Raw genomic sequence first — 15,966 nt, forward strand, 5'->3', positions numbered from 1 at the left:
TAACAAGTTGCAGACATGATTCTGTCACACAGAATTAGTAATAAAGTCATCCTTTAGGACTAAATTGACCCAGTTAGAGAGCCCATGGGTTCCATTTTGAGAAAGACAAAATAAACCAAGTCCCTCCTCAGTCATAAAGCAAGTACTCAATGAATTGCTGGTTGTCTAAATGTAGACGTAGTACATATTTAGCATGTACTAAGTCTTATGAAAGACACGAAGAGGCTATAGAAAAGGTGCTCTAGAAACTAACAAGACAATGGTGCCTGACCTCTGGGAACTTCATATTTGTCCCACTGCTACATATAAAATAATATATTAAATAAAAATAGCAAAGTGTGCAGCAGGCATGTAATATGTTACCACACACGTGAAAAACAGGAAGAAAGAAAAATATATGCTATATTGTAGGTGCTCGGGTTACGTCGGAGATCCATTCCTATGGCGCAACGTAAGGAGATTTTCGCCGTAAGTCAAACCCACCTACATAAACACCTATATCACTACATGGAGCACATACACAGCAGTAATGAAGTGAAACAGTAAAAAAAAAATGTTAAAGAAAGGTAACAATTCCTGACCTTTACTTGTGGTAAATAAATAATAAAACACATAAAGCATATATGTACATACATCAAAATGATGGAACTTTTTTAAAAATAAATAAATGGGAGATGGCGACGTAACCACAAAACGACGTACATCAAGTCTGATGTAACCCGAGGACTGTCTGTTTATATATTTTTCCACAAACATTCATAGAATATCTTCAGAAGCATAATAAACAAAAGGCAAGAGTGGTTGCTTCTAGAAAGGCAACCTGGATGATACAAGGATGACGTAGAGACTTTTTAATGTCTCCTAGTTGACTTTCTGAATTTTGAATCATGGAAAAGTCCAAATTCAAAATTCAACTGCATTTAAATAAAAAAGAATTGTTAAATAATACCAGACACTATATAAATAAGCATCAGGTTGCATGACAAAGGCAAATAAATAAGGGGTAAATAAAATGATAGGAAAGGAATTCAAAAGTTATTTTCTACAGTTTTTAAAAATTTGACATCTTAAAAACATAAAAATTATTGATATTGTCTCACAAACTAAAATTGCTTTGATTATTAAAGTATTTTCAGTTGTCCAGGAACACACTGACTGGCCACCAACAGTACCCGCCTCCTTTTGGCAGCATATCTAGACTTTCTCCCTCTCACTATCATTCTCCTCCAACACCTTATGCTATGTCACTGCACGAAGTGTAATAATACATTTTCCTACCGGTCTCCCCATTATGCTATGAGCTCCTTTAGGACAGTACTTTATTTTGCCCACATCTGTAGACTCATTGTCTGGCACAGTGATTGGCATGCAAGGGCATTTCATAAATGTATGCTGAATGAATAAATTAGCAGCTGTAAATTATATTCTAAAAGGACAGTGGATGACAGTCCGGAAAATCTGAGGTCAGCTACTTACCACTCCATCATCCTATACAAACCAATGGTTTGTGTGCTTCCTACATATCAATAATTACAGAGGATACAAAGCACCTGACAAATACTATACATTTTCCTGGACACATACAAGTGATTAAGCAGGAAGTTTAGTTTGGTGACAATATATCTTCCAAAAGAGATCATTCACAACCACACTCACACGACAAGACCCCACAAACTCAAAATAAATAGAAATCACTCATATTTAAATACTGTTACAACACCAGCACTCTCAATCATGCAGAAGACAAATCAAGACACTGATTGAAGGCACTTCTGTAGGAACTGACCAATAAATCAGGGAATCTCAACTTGTTTTCCTAGGAAGAGCGATGGACAATTTGCGTGGAGGCTCATCATTCAGAAGTTTCCTTTCTCCCTTCCATAGGCACTGATGAGTCTTCCAGTCATTTTGAAGTATCAAGGTTTCCTTCGTTCTTTGTTCTCCTCTTCTTTTCCAGCTTCCATTTTCAGTGCTTGAGCCTTCTGAGTCCTACATCGCCTGCAGCCTGGCAGCCTATTGCACACCTCTGGTCATGCTCAGCCCTGACAAACGCAAACCACAGGCTGAGAATCCCTGCTTTAAGACCAGAAGTTTCAATGTTGGATTACGTCTCCTCAAACTGTGCAGCTGGAGAGCAATAATGAGAAATATTTTATATTCGCTAGATGCTATAATACATTTGCAAGAAGATAAAGAAACAGAGTATATTTTTGCTCAAATACCTTTACTTGATAAAGGGTGACCAACCATTCCAGTTTGTCCCAGACTGTCCTGATTTTAAAATTGAGAGTCCCCTAACCTGAGAAACCTTTGGTCTTGAGAAAACTGGGATGGTTAGTCGCCCTAGGATGACCCAAACAACATTCACTAGTTAGCTTTACACACAAAGGAAACCACATAATAAAACCTGCCTGAGCTTGTTCAATCTGATTAGATTACTTTAAAGTTGGGCTTTTTGTGAAGTTTGGTTTCTAAATATATTAAAGCAAATTGAAAACATTATTTCTCTTAGTTCAGTTGGGTGAGATTTTTCTGACCTTTTATAAATATAGATTTTTGTGGCAAAATGGAATCAAGCAGATAGGCTAAGGGTAAGGTTCTATGGTCAAGCTAATGGGCCTCAAAGCCTGATTTTTGTCATTTATCAGCTGTATGTTTTGGTGCAATTTACATGATCTTCTTGGCCCTGTATTCTCTAATATAAAGCAGAGGTAATCCTGGTATTTATCTCCTTCATTTGAGGGGTTGGAGGGAATTAAAGGAGGTACTAACACAGTTCCTGACATACAATTTCTATTGATCAATCTATCTACATAAGTCAACTTGGTCCTCTTGCAGGGAGAAGTTAGGATGCAAAGCAATAGAGACCCAGCAGAGAGAAACTGCCTCCTACCCCAGCTCAAGCCTTCCCCTACACCCCCCAACACACACACAGAGCTGCTCACCATTCTTTACTCTCCAGGCCATCCCTAAACCTTCTCAGACTGCGGGGGCGGGGGGGGGGGGGGAGTGTAGGGGTGGTAGGGGTGGTAGGGGGAGGAGTTCTCACATTAGAGTTGTGAGGCAAAAAGAAGCCAGCAGTTCCAACAGCTAACATTCTTTTAAAAGAAGAGGAATTGTGACTGATAGATTCCTCCTTGTTATTACTTTAGCTTTTTGTTTCCTTTTTCTTCAACTTCTCAATCCCTGCTAATATTCTTACCATTTTGTTTCTTTGAGTTCATGTCTCGAGTGACACATTTTTCCACATCCATCATTCTCACTTGGAAAAAAAAAAAAGTCATTTTTATTTCCACAAAACACAATTCTACATCCCACACAGTGACTCAAGTTTAAATTCCAGGTTCCTACGAAACATTTTTAATCCCTAGGAAATCTGGTAGACTTCTTTATTTCACAGGTCTCAACCCCTGAGGTTAATTCAACAGTTTAGGGCATTTGCTCCTAGATTTTCTTTGTAAGTATATACTTTTATTTTCCATTCTTACCTCAGAGATGGACCATACTCTGAGGTACTTTATCATGCACTGGTTTCCTAGTCATTTCTAATACCAACTAATAATTTCCATAGGAAAATACTCAAAATGCAAGTTGGTAATAGTCACTTCCTTGGACAAATCAACTCCATCTCAGGATCTTCCTATCATTGAAACTTGGTCCTTATATTCTGGCTGTCTGTGTTCTGTTAAGCATTAAGTACTTAGTCTTTAGAATCAGCAACCTCCACTCCCTCAATTACACTACTTTCCCAGATCCCCTCTTAAAGGGTTGTGGGGAATTCCTCAACAATTACTGGAATTCCCTTCCATTTTCTGCTTCCTTATTGACAACAGATAACTCTATGCAAACCACCACTGTGTCCTTTAGTATACTTCTCAAGGAATTGGAGAAATGTTTTCTCTGAGTCATCTTAAAATGGGAAGAAATTATTTGAATAGGCTCATTTTCCTGCATTCAATTGTTGCCATAAGTAAACAGAGAGATAAGCACATTCAAATTATTTAAAAAATTGAATAATCAGCAAAATACTCTACGGTAAAAGTATCTCAGCTCTATAGAAGGACTATTTTTATAACTTAGGGTATCCAGAAACCAGCTCAATATAACAGTGCAACTAATATAAGACTCAAATTCAACTAAAACCAACAGGTAGTTTAGCTTTTTCTCTCCTCTAAGTCTGTGGTTATTAGTTATTTCCATAATAGAAAGAAACTGCGTGATGATGGTCTTCTTCAACCTCTATTCACTCCTGTTCTCCTGCCCCTCACTTCTATACACATGGATCTTCACTCAGCAATACTGCTCAGAGTCCCTGTAACTGCTATTAAACAGTAGAATGTTTTTGTGCCACCTTGCAAAGGCAAGTCAGGTTTCCCTGAGGTCATGATCCAACTGTCACTCCCTCAGAAATGCTCCTACAGTGTGCACTGCTGCCTTCCAATGCTGGTGATGCTGCTGGATAGGAGAATGAACAGGGCTAGAGGAAGAGGTGATATACAGGTTCACATGATGGCATAGCTAAAATCTACTTTGCATAATTAAAAACAAGCCCCGAAAGAAAAGGCTTATAGGAAGGCAGCATTTTATAAATCAGTGTTTCCTGGTGGGGGTACTGCAAGCATTTGGGGTAGTCCCCCTATTACGTGGGACTGCCTGCACATTACAGCAGGTTTAGCATCCTTGGCTCTGTCTACTAAGTACCATTGTGACAACATTAGCACCCCCATACATTTCCCCACATCCCCAGTGAAGACCCTTTCAATAAAGGAAATACCATCTCTCTGTAGACAGAAGACCACTGCCAGGGCTACAAATAACAACAGGATGGCTCCCAGAATTGCCCAGTGAGTCCTCTTATTTCTTGGAATTGTAGGTGGTTCTGAAAATCAAAACGAAACAAAAATAGACTAAAGATAAAATTTTGATGGGAAGGAGTCAAGAGAATAATCATCCTTGAAAGTGATCGAGGTTAGCTTTAGGTTAATTTTCAAAAGTTCCTGTCCCTTGAGTGGCTGGAATGGTAAGATACCTCCAATATGAAAGTGACAGCAGCATGGAAAAGTGGAAGCAGTCCAGGCTTTGGACAGATGGACCTGGGGTTAAATTCTGCTGCCACTCACTAGCTTTGACTTCTCTGACAAGTCCTTTAACCAGCCTACAAGTTGGAAACAATAAGGCTAATGTTTGTAAAGTGCTTAGCACAGTACCACAGTGGGTGGCTGCTTAATCCTAAATGGCAGCCTTGATTAATTCACTTTCTCTTATATTCTTTAATATTGAAGTCAAAAGGCTAATGCACAGGGCAAAGATGCACATGAAGGCCAACTAGCACTGCCAAAGAATGCTCACCTCCCTATGTCTGTGGTCATGATTGGGGACCAATTTTTATCTCTTCTTTTTCCACAGTTTGAATCTCGGGACATCTAATCATTAGTGCCTCTCACCAACCTCCCAATCTCTCTGTCTGCGGTTCCATGCAGGAAGAAAAGGTGGTCCCATGGCACATGAGGCTCAGAGATTGCTAACCTCCCACCATTAGTCATGATCTCTGACTACCTAGTTGAAGTTTTAAAGCCACAGCAGCAGTCCGCCTTCATCTAGTAGCTTACAGTCTATAAAGCCTGTTCATATCTATTTTGAGTCTCAAAATAAGTTTATGAGTTAGATATGCCAGGTATAAAAAAATCCCCAGGTTACAGATAAGGAAACAGACTGCAAGCAGTTCGAGTTATTCTAAGTCATTCCACAAATAAGCTGTCATAAAACAGCTGTTAAATGGCAGGAACCCACTAATGCAGCTCCTACCAAAGTGACTCATGCCCAGTAAGAGCATCTCTTCCATTATCTAAACTCTTTTTTTGGGGGGGGGGGTGGGGGGTCGGGGGGGAACTGGCTGGATTGTATTTTCCTATTGCTCGACGTTTCTACCCATTTTTTTAAGTTGTTTTCTCTGAAGTACCTGAAACTTTACTGTCAACATCTAGTGGGGGGGAGAGCAGTAAAAAGTGCTTCGCAGAATACCTCTAATTTTATTTAACATCATGCTTGCCCACCTCACGTTTTCTGAAGGCCTGAGCCGGTCACCAGACTGTTTCCTGCCTTACCGACTTTACCCACTTCTGTAGGGTAGGGGGGGTAAAAAAAAACCACACACCCCAAAATAGCTGAATCTGTGCAGGTAAAAATCTAAAATCCTTGTCATATACTGTAGCTCAAGTAATCCCATGATAATTTTGCCCAACAGGTTATAACCATATGGGGAAAATGAGGCCTATATAAGTTGAGTAACTTGCCCAGGGACACGCAGCCTTTAGCCCTATGCACTAAGCAGACTGCCCTGAATTGAAATGTCATAGACTACCTTGAGGGAGGCAAATGGCCTGAATTGAGTATTCTTCTCAGGTGCTCCCCTGGATCCCTCAGCCACAACAGCATTTCTGCATGGATGAGATTGCCTGTTGTTGTTTTTTAATCTGTTTCCTAAAGAATATGAACTGTCTTATTCTTCTGAGAGCTCCCAATGCTTTGCACATAGGCTATATTCAATAAATATTTGTTGATATATAAATATTCAATAAATATAGCAATGTGACTTGGATGATGGAGATAAGGAAGCAGGCTGCATATTTATTCAACAAACAGTGAATGCCTACAATGAGCAGGCATCATGTTTGGTACCAGGGGATAATACTAGGCACATTTTAATTGAGACTTTCAAAATATTACCTGGGATAACCAACTCAGATGTACTGTTTTCCTCAAAACCTGTTCTCCGAAAAGTGCAGTAGAAAATCTCATTAGCTGTTGTGTTGACCCTAAGTGTGCTGGTCACATTGAGAAGTTTCTCATCCCTCTCGGAACTGGTGATGATGGTTTTGCCATTCAGGACTCGGTGGTCACTGCTTGTCCAGGTGACTTCAGCCTCAGGGTAACCTTCAGCCTGACAAATTAGTTCGTGTTCAGAGGTGTCCAGATCCACAGAAATTCTTTGGTTGATTTTGCGGTATGGGGCTAGGTCATGAGCAGAAAGAAGAGAAGTCAGGGCTTTCACTTAGCACAGAACTAGACGTGTGGCTTGGTGTTGTCCACATTAGAAAGAATATAAATCCAGGATGGTTCTCATAGAAATCAGCTAATGTTCAGATAGCTTAGCAGTGGGGAACTGCTAGTTCTGCCTTAACTCTTCTATCCATACTTGGGCCAAGTTTGGACTTAAAGGAACAATTATCTTGCTATAAATATCATATTGTTATTTTCATTGGACTCAAAGTAAATATATAGAGTAATAAAGTGATAATAACAATTGAGTTAATCCAAAACTTCAGTTTCACATTTCAGTTTTGAAATGTTTCACGTTTAAAAGGCCATGGTAAGTAAACTCCCTGTGGGGAAGCTGTGTTACCACATGTTTGCAGTGATGGGAAGAGAAGTCTGATAGAGTTACTGTGAAATCATTTGCATATGGAGATGACTCAGGACAGTGGTTCTCAACCTTCTGCCCCTTTAAATACAGTTCCTCATGTTGTGACCCAGCCATAAAATTATTTATGTTGCTACTTCATAACTGTAATGTTGCTATTGTTATGAATTGTAATGTAAATATCTGATATGCAGGATGGTCTTAGGCGACCCCTGCGTAAGGGTCGTTCGACCACCAAAGGGGTCGCGACCTACAGGTTGAGAACCGCTGACTCAGGAACTCTACTTCCTTGAATTATGTAGCTCAAGTAACCTGGACATCAAACTTCTATTAGTGATTCAGCCTCAGTTGAAATTTGGTGGCTGGCTTGCTCTCAGTGCAGCTCAATTTAACCCCTAAAACTACGATATGACAACAACATGGATGGGGAGTAGGATGCCAATTTAGTAATTTATAACACAAAATAGAATAGTCAAGCAAATCAGATGTTGGTCATCTACAGTACTCCACCAGGGGTCCCGCCTTGGAAAAACTATCCGACCCATAGATTTCCTACTGTGTCAAACCATAGGAGAGGAAACTGTAGCTCCACAGGAGACAGTACAGAGCTCAGGTGACCTGGAAGAACACCCTTCCTCACTGCAGAGACAGCTGTCCCACTCTGCATAGGACCTGCAGGCTAACGAGAGACTTACACTCTATACTTCTACCTGACTGCCAGGCTTATGCTCTTCTTCCTATTCCAGATTCCTGGCTGTTTATAGGATGACGTCTTAATAATTTCTTTCATGCATAGAAACACAGTAAAGTGCCTGATATTTGCTGATGGACTGAAGAAAAATTAAAAATCCCACTTGAAATCCCACTATTCTATTTTCATGAATATCACTGTTCTAGAGAAGCATATGGTAAAATGCAATGAACATTTAACCTACTTCACAAGTGGCATCTTCTTGACATTAATTGAGCCAGAATCAGTAACCCAGTAATATACCATAAAACAGGTGCATTTCTCCTAATTCTTATATAATTTTGATTTTGAGATAATGACCAGTTATCCCTTTATGATAAATTCAAACTTTTTCTATTTATTGACCTTCAGATTAATCGTAGTTATCCTAGGAATGGAAATACCAAGAGATGATGATTTAATTCTGGTCACATTAAAAGGTGAAAAAAAAAGTAGGCACATAATTTCAAAACTGTAAGTAAATAGGGCAGATTTCAGCTCAATACCAGAAAGTAATTTCAACAATTGTGGGAAGTATGTGAGCAGAAGACCCTTTGGGGAATTTCTGTTCCTTGGGAATTTGGGCTAGCTGCTCTTGCCTGGGATCCTTTCAGCTTTCAATTCTAGGAATCTTAACTGTGAAAGCAGAGGTGGTCAGCTAAGGTGTTTTCCTTTACCAAACTTTGAACCCAGGTGACCTGATGACATATTTGTGGTTCAGAACTCAGGGATTTGTCACTCACAGTTCGTCTTTAACACTCCAAGATAATGCTGGTATAGATTTTTCAAGATGAATGCCCAGTGAGCATAGTTTATACCATCTCTAAGGAAGAATAGTTTTCTCTATTCTTGATGTAATTATAGTTTGCCTTCATAAAATGATTTCAATTCTTTTAAAATGTGCACCTTATAGCGAAATTTGTTTTTAACATTTGTTTTAGTTAAGTATGGCATAGAGAGGTTCAAAGGAAGGAAAATGCTGGCAGACCTAATAAAATAAAAATAGTAGTTGAATCCTGGAGAAAACACACAAATAGTGGTTACCTGGTTATCTCTGCATGTCATGGAAGATGGTGGTGAAGGGTGGAGGGACATTTCTGTAATTCATTTTATTTCCTTCCATAGTATGTATTGCTTTTATAATAATAGCAAAGTAAAGACTGAGAATTTATTTTAGGAAAACTGAACATTCTATGGAACATGGCTCTGACATGTCTGGCTCTGGATCTCTAGGGACTGTCAAGTAGGAGGGGCTCAAGAAATGCTCATTGGGCCCTGGCCAGTGTGGCTCAGCTGGTTGGAGTGTCATCCAGTACATCAAAGGGTTGTCGGTTCCATTACTGGTCAGGACACACTGAAAATGGTGGGTTGATTCCTGGTGGGGGTGTGCATGGAAGGCAATCAATTGATATTTCTCTCATACATTGATGTTTCTATCTCTATCTCTCTCCATTTCCCTCTCTCTAAAATCAGTAAAACATGTCCTTGGGTGAAAATTAAAAAGGAAAAAGAAATGCTCATTGGATGGGTGTGCAAATGAATGAATGAACAGATTGCTCCTGTGGAGAGTAATAGAGGACTTTCAAGAATGAAAAGTTCTCATCGCTGATATGATTTTAATAAAGGTTGGGCCTCTTTACCTATAATAATTCTTACCATTGACTTTCAAAGTAATCCGCTTGTAGTCAGCGCCACCATAGCCTATCAAGCAATGGTAAACCCCGGCATCCTGCAGTTTCACATCAGTGATCTGAAGTGCAGCCTTTCCCAAAATGAGCTGGTCTTTCAGCAGATGGGCCCTTTGGCTGTAGCTACTGTGTTGAACTTTCAGGTCTTCCTTCCCATTTACAAATTGAATAACTTTCTTTTCTCCCATTTCCCAATAGACAACTAATACATGCAGGTTTAACGGTGTTGTTACTGGGAACTTGCATTCCATTGTCACATTACTGCCATACTCTACCACATATAGGTCCTGGGTAACTGTGATAGTAAATGCTGAAAAGAAAAATAACCAATCTTCAGAACATGGAAAATTTCTTAAAAATTTCACATAATGAGCACATAGTTTACAAACATTTTACTTGGTCACTTATGTGATAATTATGTTTAGGAACTTGCTTAAAATACGTATTTTATCTGGTGGGTTTGAAATGCATTTTGGGATGCTATATTTCATCTTTGAGATAAAAATAATAAAATTAGCTAAACAAGTTGTCCCAAAATTCATAAACATACATTACCATGGAAATACTATATGGTGATGGGGTACTTAAAACTGAAGACTTAGTCTCATGTGGACATCCCCAGAATGTCCTTTTACTGGACACATATTTGCCTTCTGCGTAGTCTGAATGGCAGATTCCAATACAGTCATGTACTGCTTAACAATGGGAATACATTCTGAGAAATGCATTGTTAGGTGACCCTGCTGTTGTGCAAATGCCATAGAGTGCACTGACACATACCTAGATGGTATAGCCTACGACATATCTAGGCTATATGATATAGCCTATTGCTCCTATGCTACAAGCCTGCATGACATTTTACTGTACAAAATAACATGAGATTAAATCAAGCACAAGTGAAAATAATGCAATCAAAAAACGTAAACACAGGATGTATGAGGCTGCTGTTGGCCTAACATGGCATAATGTTTAGAAACAAACCTTTTTTTATAAGTAGAAAGAGTCTTCTAAAATAACAATAAAAAGTATAGCATAGTAAATACATAAACCAGTAATAGTCATTTATTAAAAGTATCAAGTATTATGTACTCTACACAATTGTTTGTGCTCTACTTTTATACGACTACCAGTAGAGTAGGTTTTTTTATACCAATCTCACCACACACAAGTGAGTAATGCATTACACTGGGACATTATGATGGCTACAATATTACTAGGTTATAGGAATTTTTCAGCTCCATTATAATCCTAAGGGACCACGGTGGTACATACAGTCCAGTCCATCATTGACCAAATCATCTTTAAGCAGCACATGATTGTAGTCCTAACTCTTGATCAGTTGTCTGGCCTGAGGTATATGAGTCTGAAGATTTGGGGAGGGTCTTAGTATAATGCCAGTACTGTTGTTACCCTGACTTTTTCCAAAATTCTTCCTTATAATATACTCTTCAGGGAATAGCATGTCACCAAGCAAGGTGGATAAAATGATCCTTTTGTTGTTTAAAACAAACATCATAGACTATTTCCCCAGATATTTTCAGTAAATATACCTAAGAAATGAACAATGCATAATGAGTTAATTTTGTTTTTTGATTTGTCTGTGTTTCCTAAATCTTTGTCCAATGTTAAGAGATTATGAAATATGTTTATGAAATAAAGAAGGAAAAATAGAATGTCCTCTCTATTAAAAATTATATTCATTTAAATTTATTTTAGTCTTTAAGTTATGGTTAAAATATTTAAACTATATGACAAATCCTTATTTGGTGTCTTACCTTTCAACAAATGACAGTAGGCCACGAGTATAAAGCTACCAAGTATCCTCATTTTTCTGAAATTACCTAATTATAGAAAACACAAGAAGGAAACTGCTTTATTCAATAATTCAATACCCAGACATTATGAGACTTGGCAGTTCTAATTGAAATAGTCTTCAGATAACCAGACAATGACTGACTTGTAAGTGTAGAAATGCAGCAGGAAATTTAGAAATTCAATACTATCACTTAATATCCCCGAGCCGTTTAAAGGCAAATTTTAAGAAAAGCTACTGTGATTAGGATTTTAAAATTTAATTACTAGCCTCGAAAAAAACATATAATGTACACTCAAAAGAAGCCAAGAAGACAATATTGCACCGAAATACTCTCCATTATTTCATGTGTGTTTTTCTACAGTATAACATATCTAGAAATCTAAACCTGCCCCGTGCAAATGTCAAAGCCAGGAGAATCTCATTTCCATATCATCCTATCTCTCAATGCTTCTTTTCTTCCCCTGCTCCAGTGGTTCTCAACCTGTGGGTCGCGACCCCTTTGGCGGTCAAAGGACCCTTTCACAGGGGCCGCCTAAGACCATCCTGCATATCAGATATTTACATTACAATTCATAACAGTAGCAACATTACAGTTATGAAGTAGCAACACAAATAATTTTATGGCTGGGTCACAACATGAGGAACTGTATTTAAAGGGCCAGAAGGTTGAGAACCATTGCCCTACTCCCTCCAGCAGCTGAATACTTTCATCATACCCTTTAATTAACTATTCAAGCCTTCCACACCACTACTCCAACCATGCCAGCTCGCCCCCAGGTGCCATCCTTCATAAATCTCCTCTTCTGCCTTTTATTTATTCTAGATAATATATCCTATCCGTGCAATAAATTGATTCCACTAGTAGCAGGGGAAGTGAAAAGTAGAAACAGTTGTATTTGACTGATTCATACTAAGATGTAAATGTCTTACAGCCACTCTTTGAAGAGTATTTGCCTAGAGCCTATTCTTCATTTTGTCTTCCTGCTTGAAATTCTCCCAATTTTTTCTCAGCAAACATTGACAGAGCAGCTCCTCTGTGCCAGGCACTATTTTAGGGACTGGGGATATATCAGTGAACAGAAAAGGAAACTTATTCCACTCTTGGAACTTATATTCAAGAAGATTTGTACTGAATTTCACCCAAGCTGTTTATTTAATAAAATAGTTTCTCTATGGTGTTATACATACATTTATACACTTTGAGAAGAAAGTCTGTTTTCCTCTTAGGGTGTCTTTGACCTCTGCATACATATAAAAACTCACAATAACCCACTAATCAATGTGACACATATATAAGGCAGAAAATTAATGCCCCTAATATATAGATCGCTCCTAAAAATCCCTAAGAAATAAAAACAGGAAAATGAACAAAAGGTTCTAACATACAGTTCAGAGTATAAGAAATGCAAATGATATTTAAACAAAAGAATGCTCAATCTCACCAATTTTTTAAAAAGCATAAAATTAAAACATAAGATACCATTTTTCACTTATTAGCTTGACCAAAATTACAAAGATTCCTAATATTTAGTGTTTTTTGAGGATATGAACCTCTCACCCTCTAACGGTAGGAAGGAATAGGAAGTTATGTAACCTTCTTATGGAAGGCAATTTTAAACATTAAAAATTTAAATGTAAATGTCATATTAGCTTTCCCTTCCTCTTCTAGAAATATACCCTACAAAAACAAAAACACATACATATAAGAATATATGTAAAGGGAATAGCATTGCTAATATTAGCCCCAAACTGGGAATGCTCTAGATAATCTAAGTGGTCAAATAAATTTTGGTATAGTCCTACAATGTAATAGCATTAAGGACAGAATTAAGTACATGTACATGTATTGATTGTGCAGAGATGTAAAAAATAAGTCGCAGAACTGTGTATGTGGTAGACACTCACTTAAAAATCTGTGTGTGTGTTTAAACATAGATTATTCCAGAATAAGCCATATCAAGATGCTGACAGTGATTATCTCCAGGAGTGAAATTAGAGGAAGGATAGGTCAGTTTTCACCTCTCTAACAACCTATATGATCCTTCATGTTCATATACATATACAAAAAGGGTAAAATAAAATGAGTCATTGTTCTCTTGCTAGTGTGAGGTGCATAATTCTTATTTATCTCCTTACCATCTGCACTGTAGATGGGAAAGAGATGGCATTCAGGCCTTGAGAACATAAAGGCTGTTGAAATGAGGCTGCTGTATGATAGTTATCTGACTGTCCTTCCTTGGGCCAGAGTTGATATACTACAATTATGAAATACAAATGCACTATTATAAACAAAAATTGCACTTATTGGGCAGAAGAAAACTTAAGATTTCAAGCAAAGAACCGTTGAAGAAATCAGAGGGACATTATATCTACTCATGGATTACAACTAAATTTTGCCAATGAGTGAAGTCCCATACAAGAACTGATGTGTTCAAAGACCAAGGAAATGTGAATTAGAGGATAAGTAATGGTTCATTCAGGATGGGGAAGCAGGTTTGTCCCTGGGAGAACCCAGCATAATACTATGGAACTGATACTACTTCTCTACCTCCCATGGCAGAATGGATAGGAGGAAGAGATAGGGAAAGAATTCAAGCTTTATTTCTCAAAAGTAGGAGTATAGAATGATATATGTTGGTTTAGGGTTTCCTTTGATTTTTACCCAATGTATATGATTTTTAAAAGTTCTTAGAATTTGATAATGTATCTCCAAATTAACTGAAAACTCACCTCATTAATAGATCAAGAGAGTTGATCAGTGGCCTTCCCTTCAGTGACCCTACAACACACTTGTACATTTCCCAGGTCTTGCTTCAATTCCCCACAGTCTATCTATGGCTTTCTTTATAACTATACACTAATTGTTGTCCTATAACCTCTACTACCTTCTTCCACTGAAAAAAGCTATTTTTTTCTTCAAAGTATCATAGTTCTTTAAAATCTGCTAGCAACTGTCAATGTGAACTGGCACAATCTTTCTGGAAGGCAATTTTCATTTCATTTATTTACTATTGAATTTATTGGGGTGACATTGGTTAATAAAATGATATAGTTTCAGGTATATAATTCTACAATGTACCGTGTTCACCACCCAAAGTCAAGTCTCCTTCCATCATCATTTAATCAAAAGGCCTTTAAAATATTCAGACTCTTTGGCTAAGTAATTATGCTTCTATGAGTTTACCTGAAGGAAATAATCAGCTATGTCCCAGAGAGCAAAAATGTCCAGTGAATGGCTAAAATAGTAAATCACTGTAACTATAAATAATCTTTTGCCCAACATGGGGGATTATTTCTGTTTGGTTATCCAGCACCATGGAATATAGCCATTTAAAAAGAAATCACATTTACAAAGCTATTTAATCCATAGAAAATCATCCACAGTTTGTCTATATATTTATTTTAGGTGCAAAAACCAAGATGGAACAATGGTACTTGAAGTACTCCCTATGTTATAAAACAAACCCAAACTATTCTTGACATAAACCACGGTCAATGTGTCTAAGAAATGTTTTAACTCACCCCCTTCTTACCCCTTTCTTCCTCCTTCAGGATTTCTTTTAAGTCCCCAGAGCAAATAGGGCAAAGAACTCGGGTTCCAGAATCCTGGGTCTTACTACAGGAAAGGACCTCAGGGAGATGCCGCAGGTGTGCTGACTTATCCACAGCATACTGCTAGTGAGTGGCTGAGGATGGATTTCCAGCCCAGAAATATTCCAATAGACCCTCTACCAACCTCAGGACCATATTTATAAACTCACAGAAACATACACTTACAAGATTGACATTAAGCATAACTGGATCCTGCCTAGGGACAGGCCAAACGTGGTACCTGTTCTAATTAACCTTGACAAGTAATTGGCTCTATTGCCCACCCCACCCCCCTCCGTCCCCCCTCCCCCCAACCCTCCAGCTTTCCTTTCCCTTCTCTCTTCATCTCAAATAGAGGAGACCATGGACCATACATTTTAAAAAAGCCAAGCGAGGTGGCCAGAGATCCTGGCCAGTGAGCCACTCGCGGGGATAGCACGCTCCCTACCTGCCGCGGGCGCTGCGCCAGGGACTGCCTGTAGAACTAGCGGAGGGCAGCACGTTAAAGGCTCTCGGAGGGGAAGGGTGGAGTCCCCGCCCTCTGCTGCAGAGAGTTCCGCTCAGACTTCTCTACAGCGAAAACTGCGGGTCCTTCTTCCTTGGAAATATATACGCGTGAAACCAAAAATGAAACTTACCACTGAGGTTTCCCATAAATCAGCCTTTAAAAAGGAAAGCTTCATGTTTCAAATCCAATGTTTTAAAAAAAGGTATAAAACAA

General features: G+C 38.4%; 1 protein-coding gene across 2 annotated transcripts; it reads right to left on the reverse strand.

Moving 5' to 3' along the window:
* Nucleotides 1–567: 567 nt before the first annotated feature.
* On the reverse strand, nt 568–15,966 carry CD274 (CD274 molecule). 2 transcript variants are annotated; one of them, XM_059656717.1, is made up of 7 exons: nt 15,694–15,966; nt 11,614–11,679; nt 9,807–10,148; nt 6,727–7,011; nt 4,775–4,879; nt 3,203–3,262; nt 568–2,042 (listed from the first exon to the last, which is right to left on the reverse strand). In XM_059656717.1, the coding sequence occupies exons 2-7, from the start codon at nt 11,663–11,665 to the stop codon at nt 2,014–2,016; spliced, it is 873 nt and encodes a 290-aa protein (XP_059512700.1). In that variant the 5' UTR covers nt 11,666–11,679; nt 15,694–15,966; the 3' UTR covers nt 568–2,013. The 2 variants fall into 2 exon arrangements, with proteins under 2 accessions (XP_059512700.1, XP_059512701.1); XM_059656718.1 differs by having other exon boundaries at nt 568–2,127; nt 15,694–15,959.

Source organism: Myotis daubentonii, chromosome 11, assembly GCF_963259705.1.
Source record: "Myotis daubentonii chromosome 11, mMyoDau2.1, whole genome shotgun sequence".
NCBI classification, from domain to species: domain Eukaryota; kingdom Metazoa; phylum Chordata; class Mammalia; order Chiroptera; family Vespertilionidae; genus Myotis; species Myotis daubentonii.

Excerpts from the sequence above, each read along its gene's own strand:
- CD274 (XM_059656717.1), bottom strand. The coding sequence starts at position 11,665 with ATGAGGATACTTGGTAGCTTTATACTCGTGGCCTACTGTCATTTGTTG. Across the intron at positions 10,149-11,613 it reads CTACTGTCATTTGTTGAAAG|CATTTACTATCACAGTTACC; the intron begins GTAAGACACCAA and ends TTTTCTTTTCAG. Across the intron at positions 4,880-6,726 it reads ATCTGAGTTGGTTATCCCAG|AACCACCTACAATTCCAAGA; the intron begins GTAATATTTTGA and ends TTTGATTTTCAG.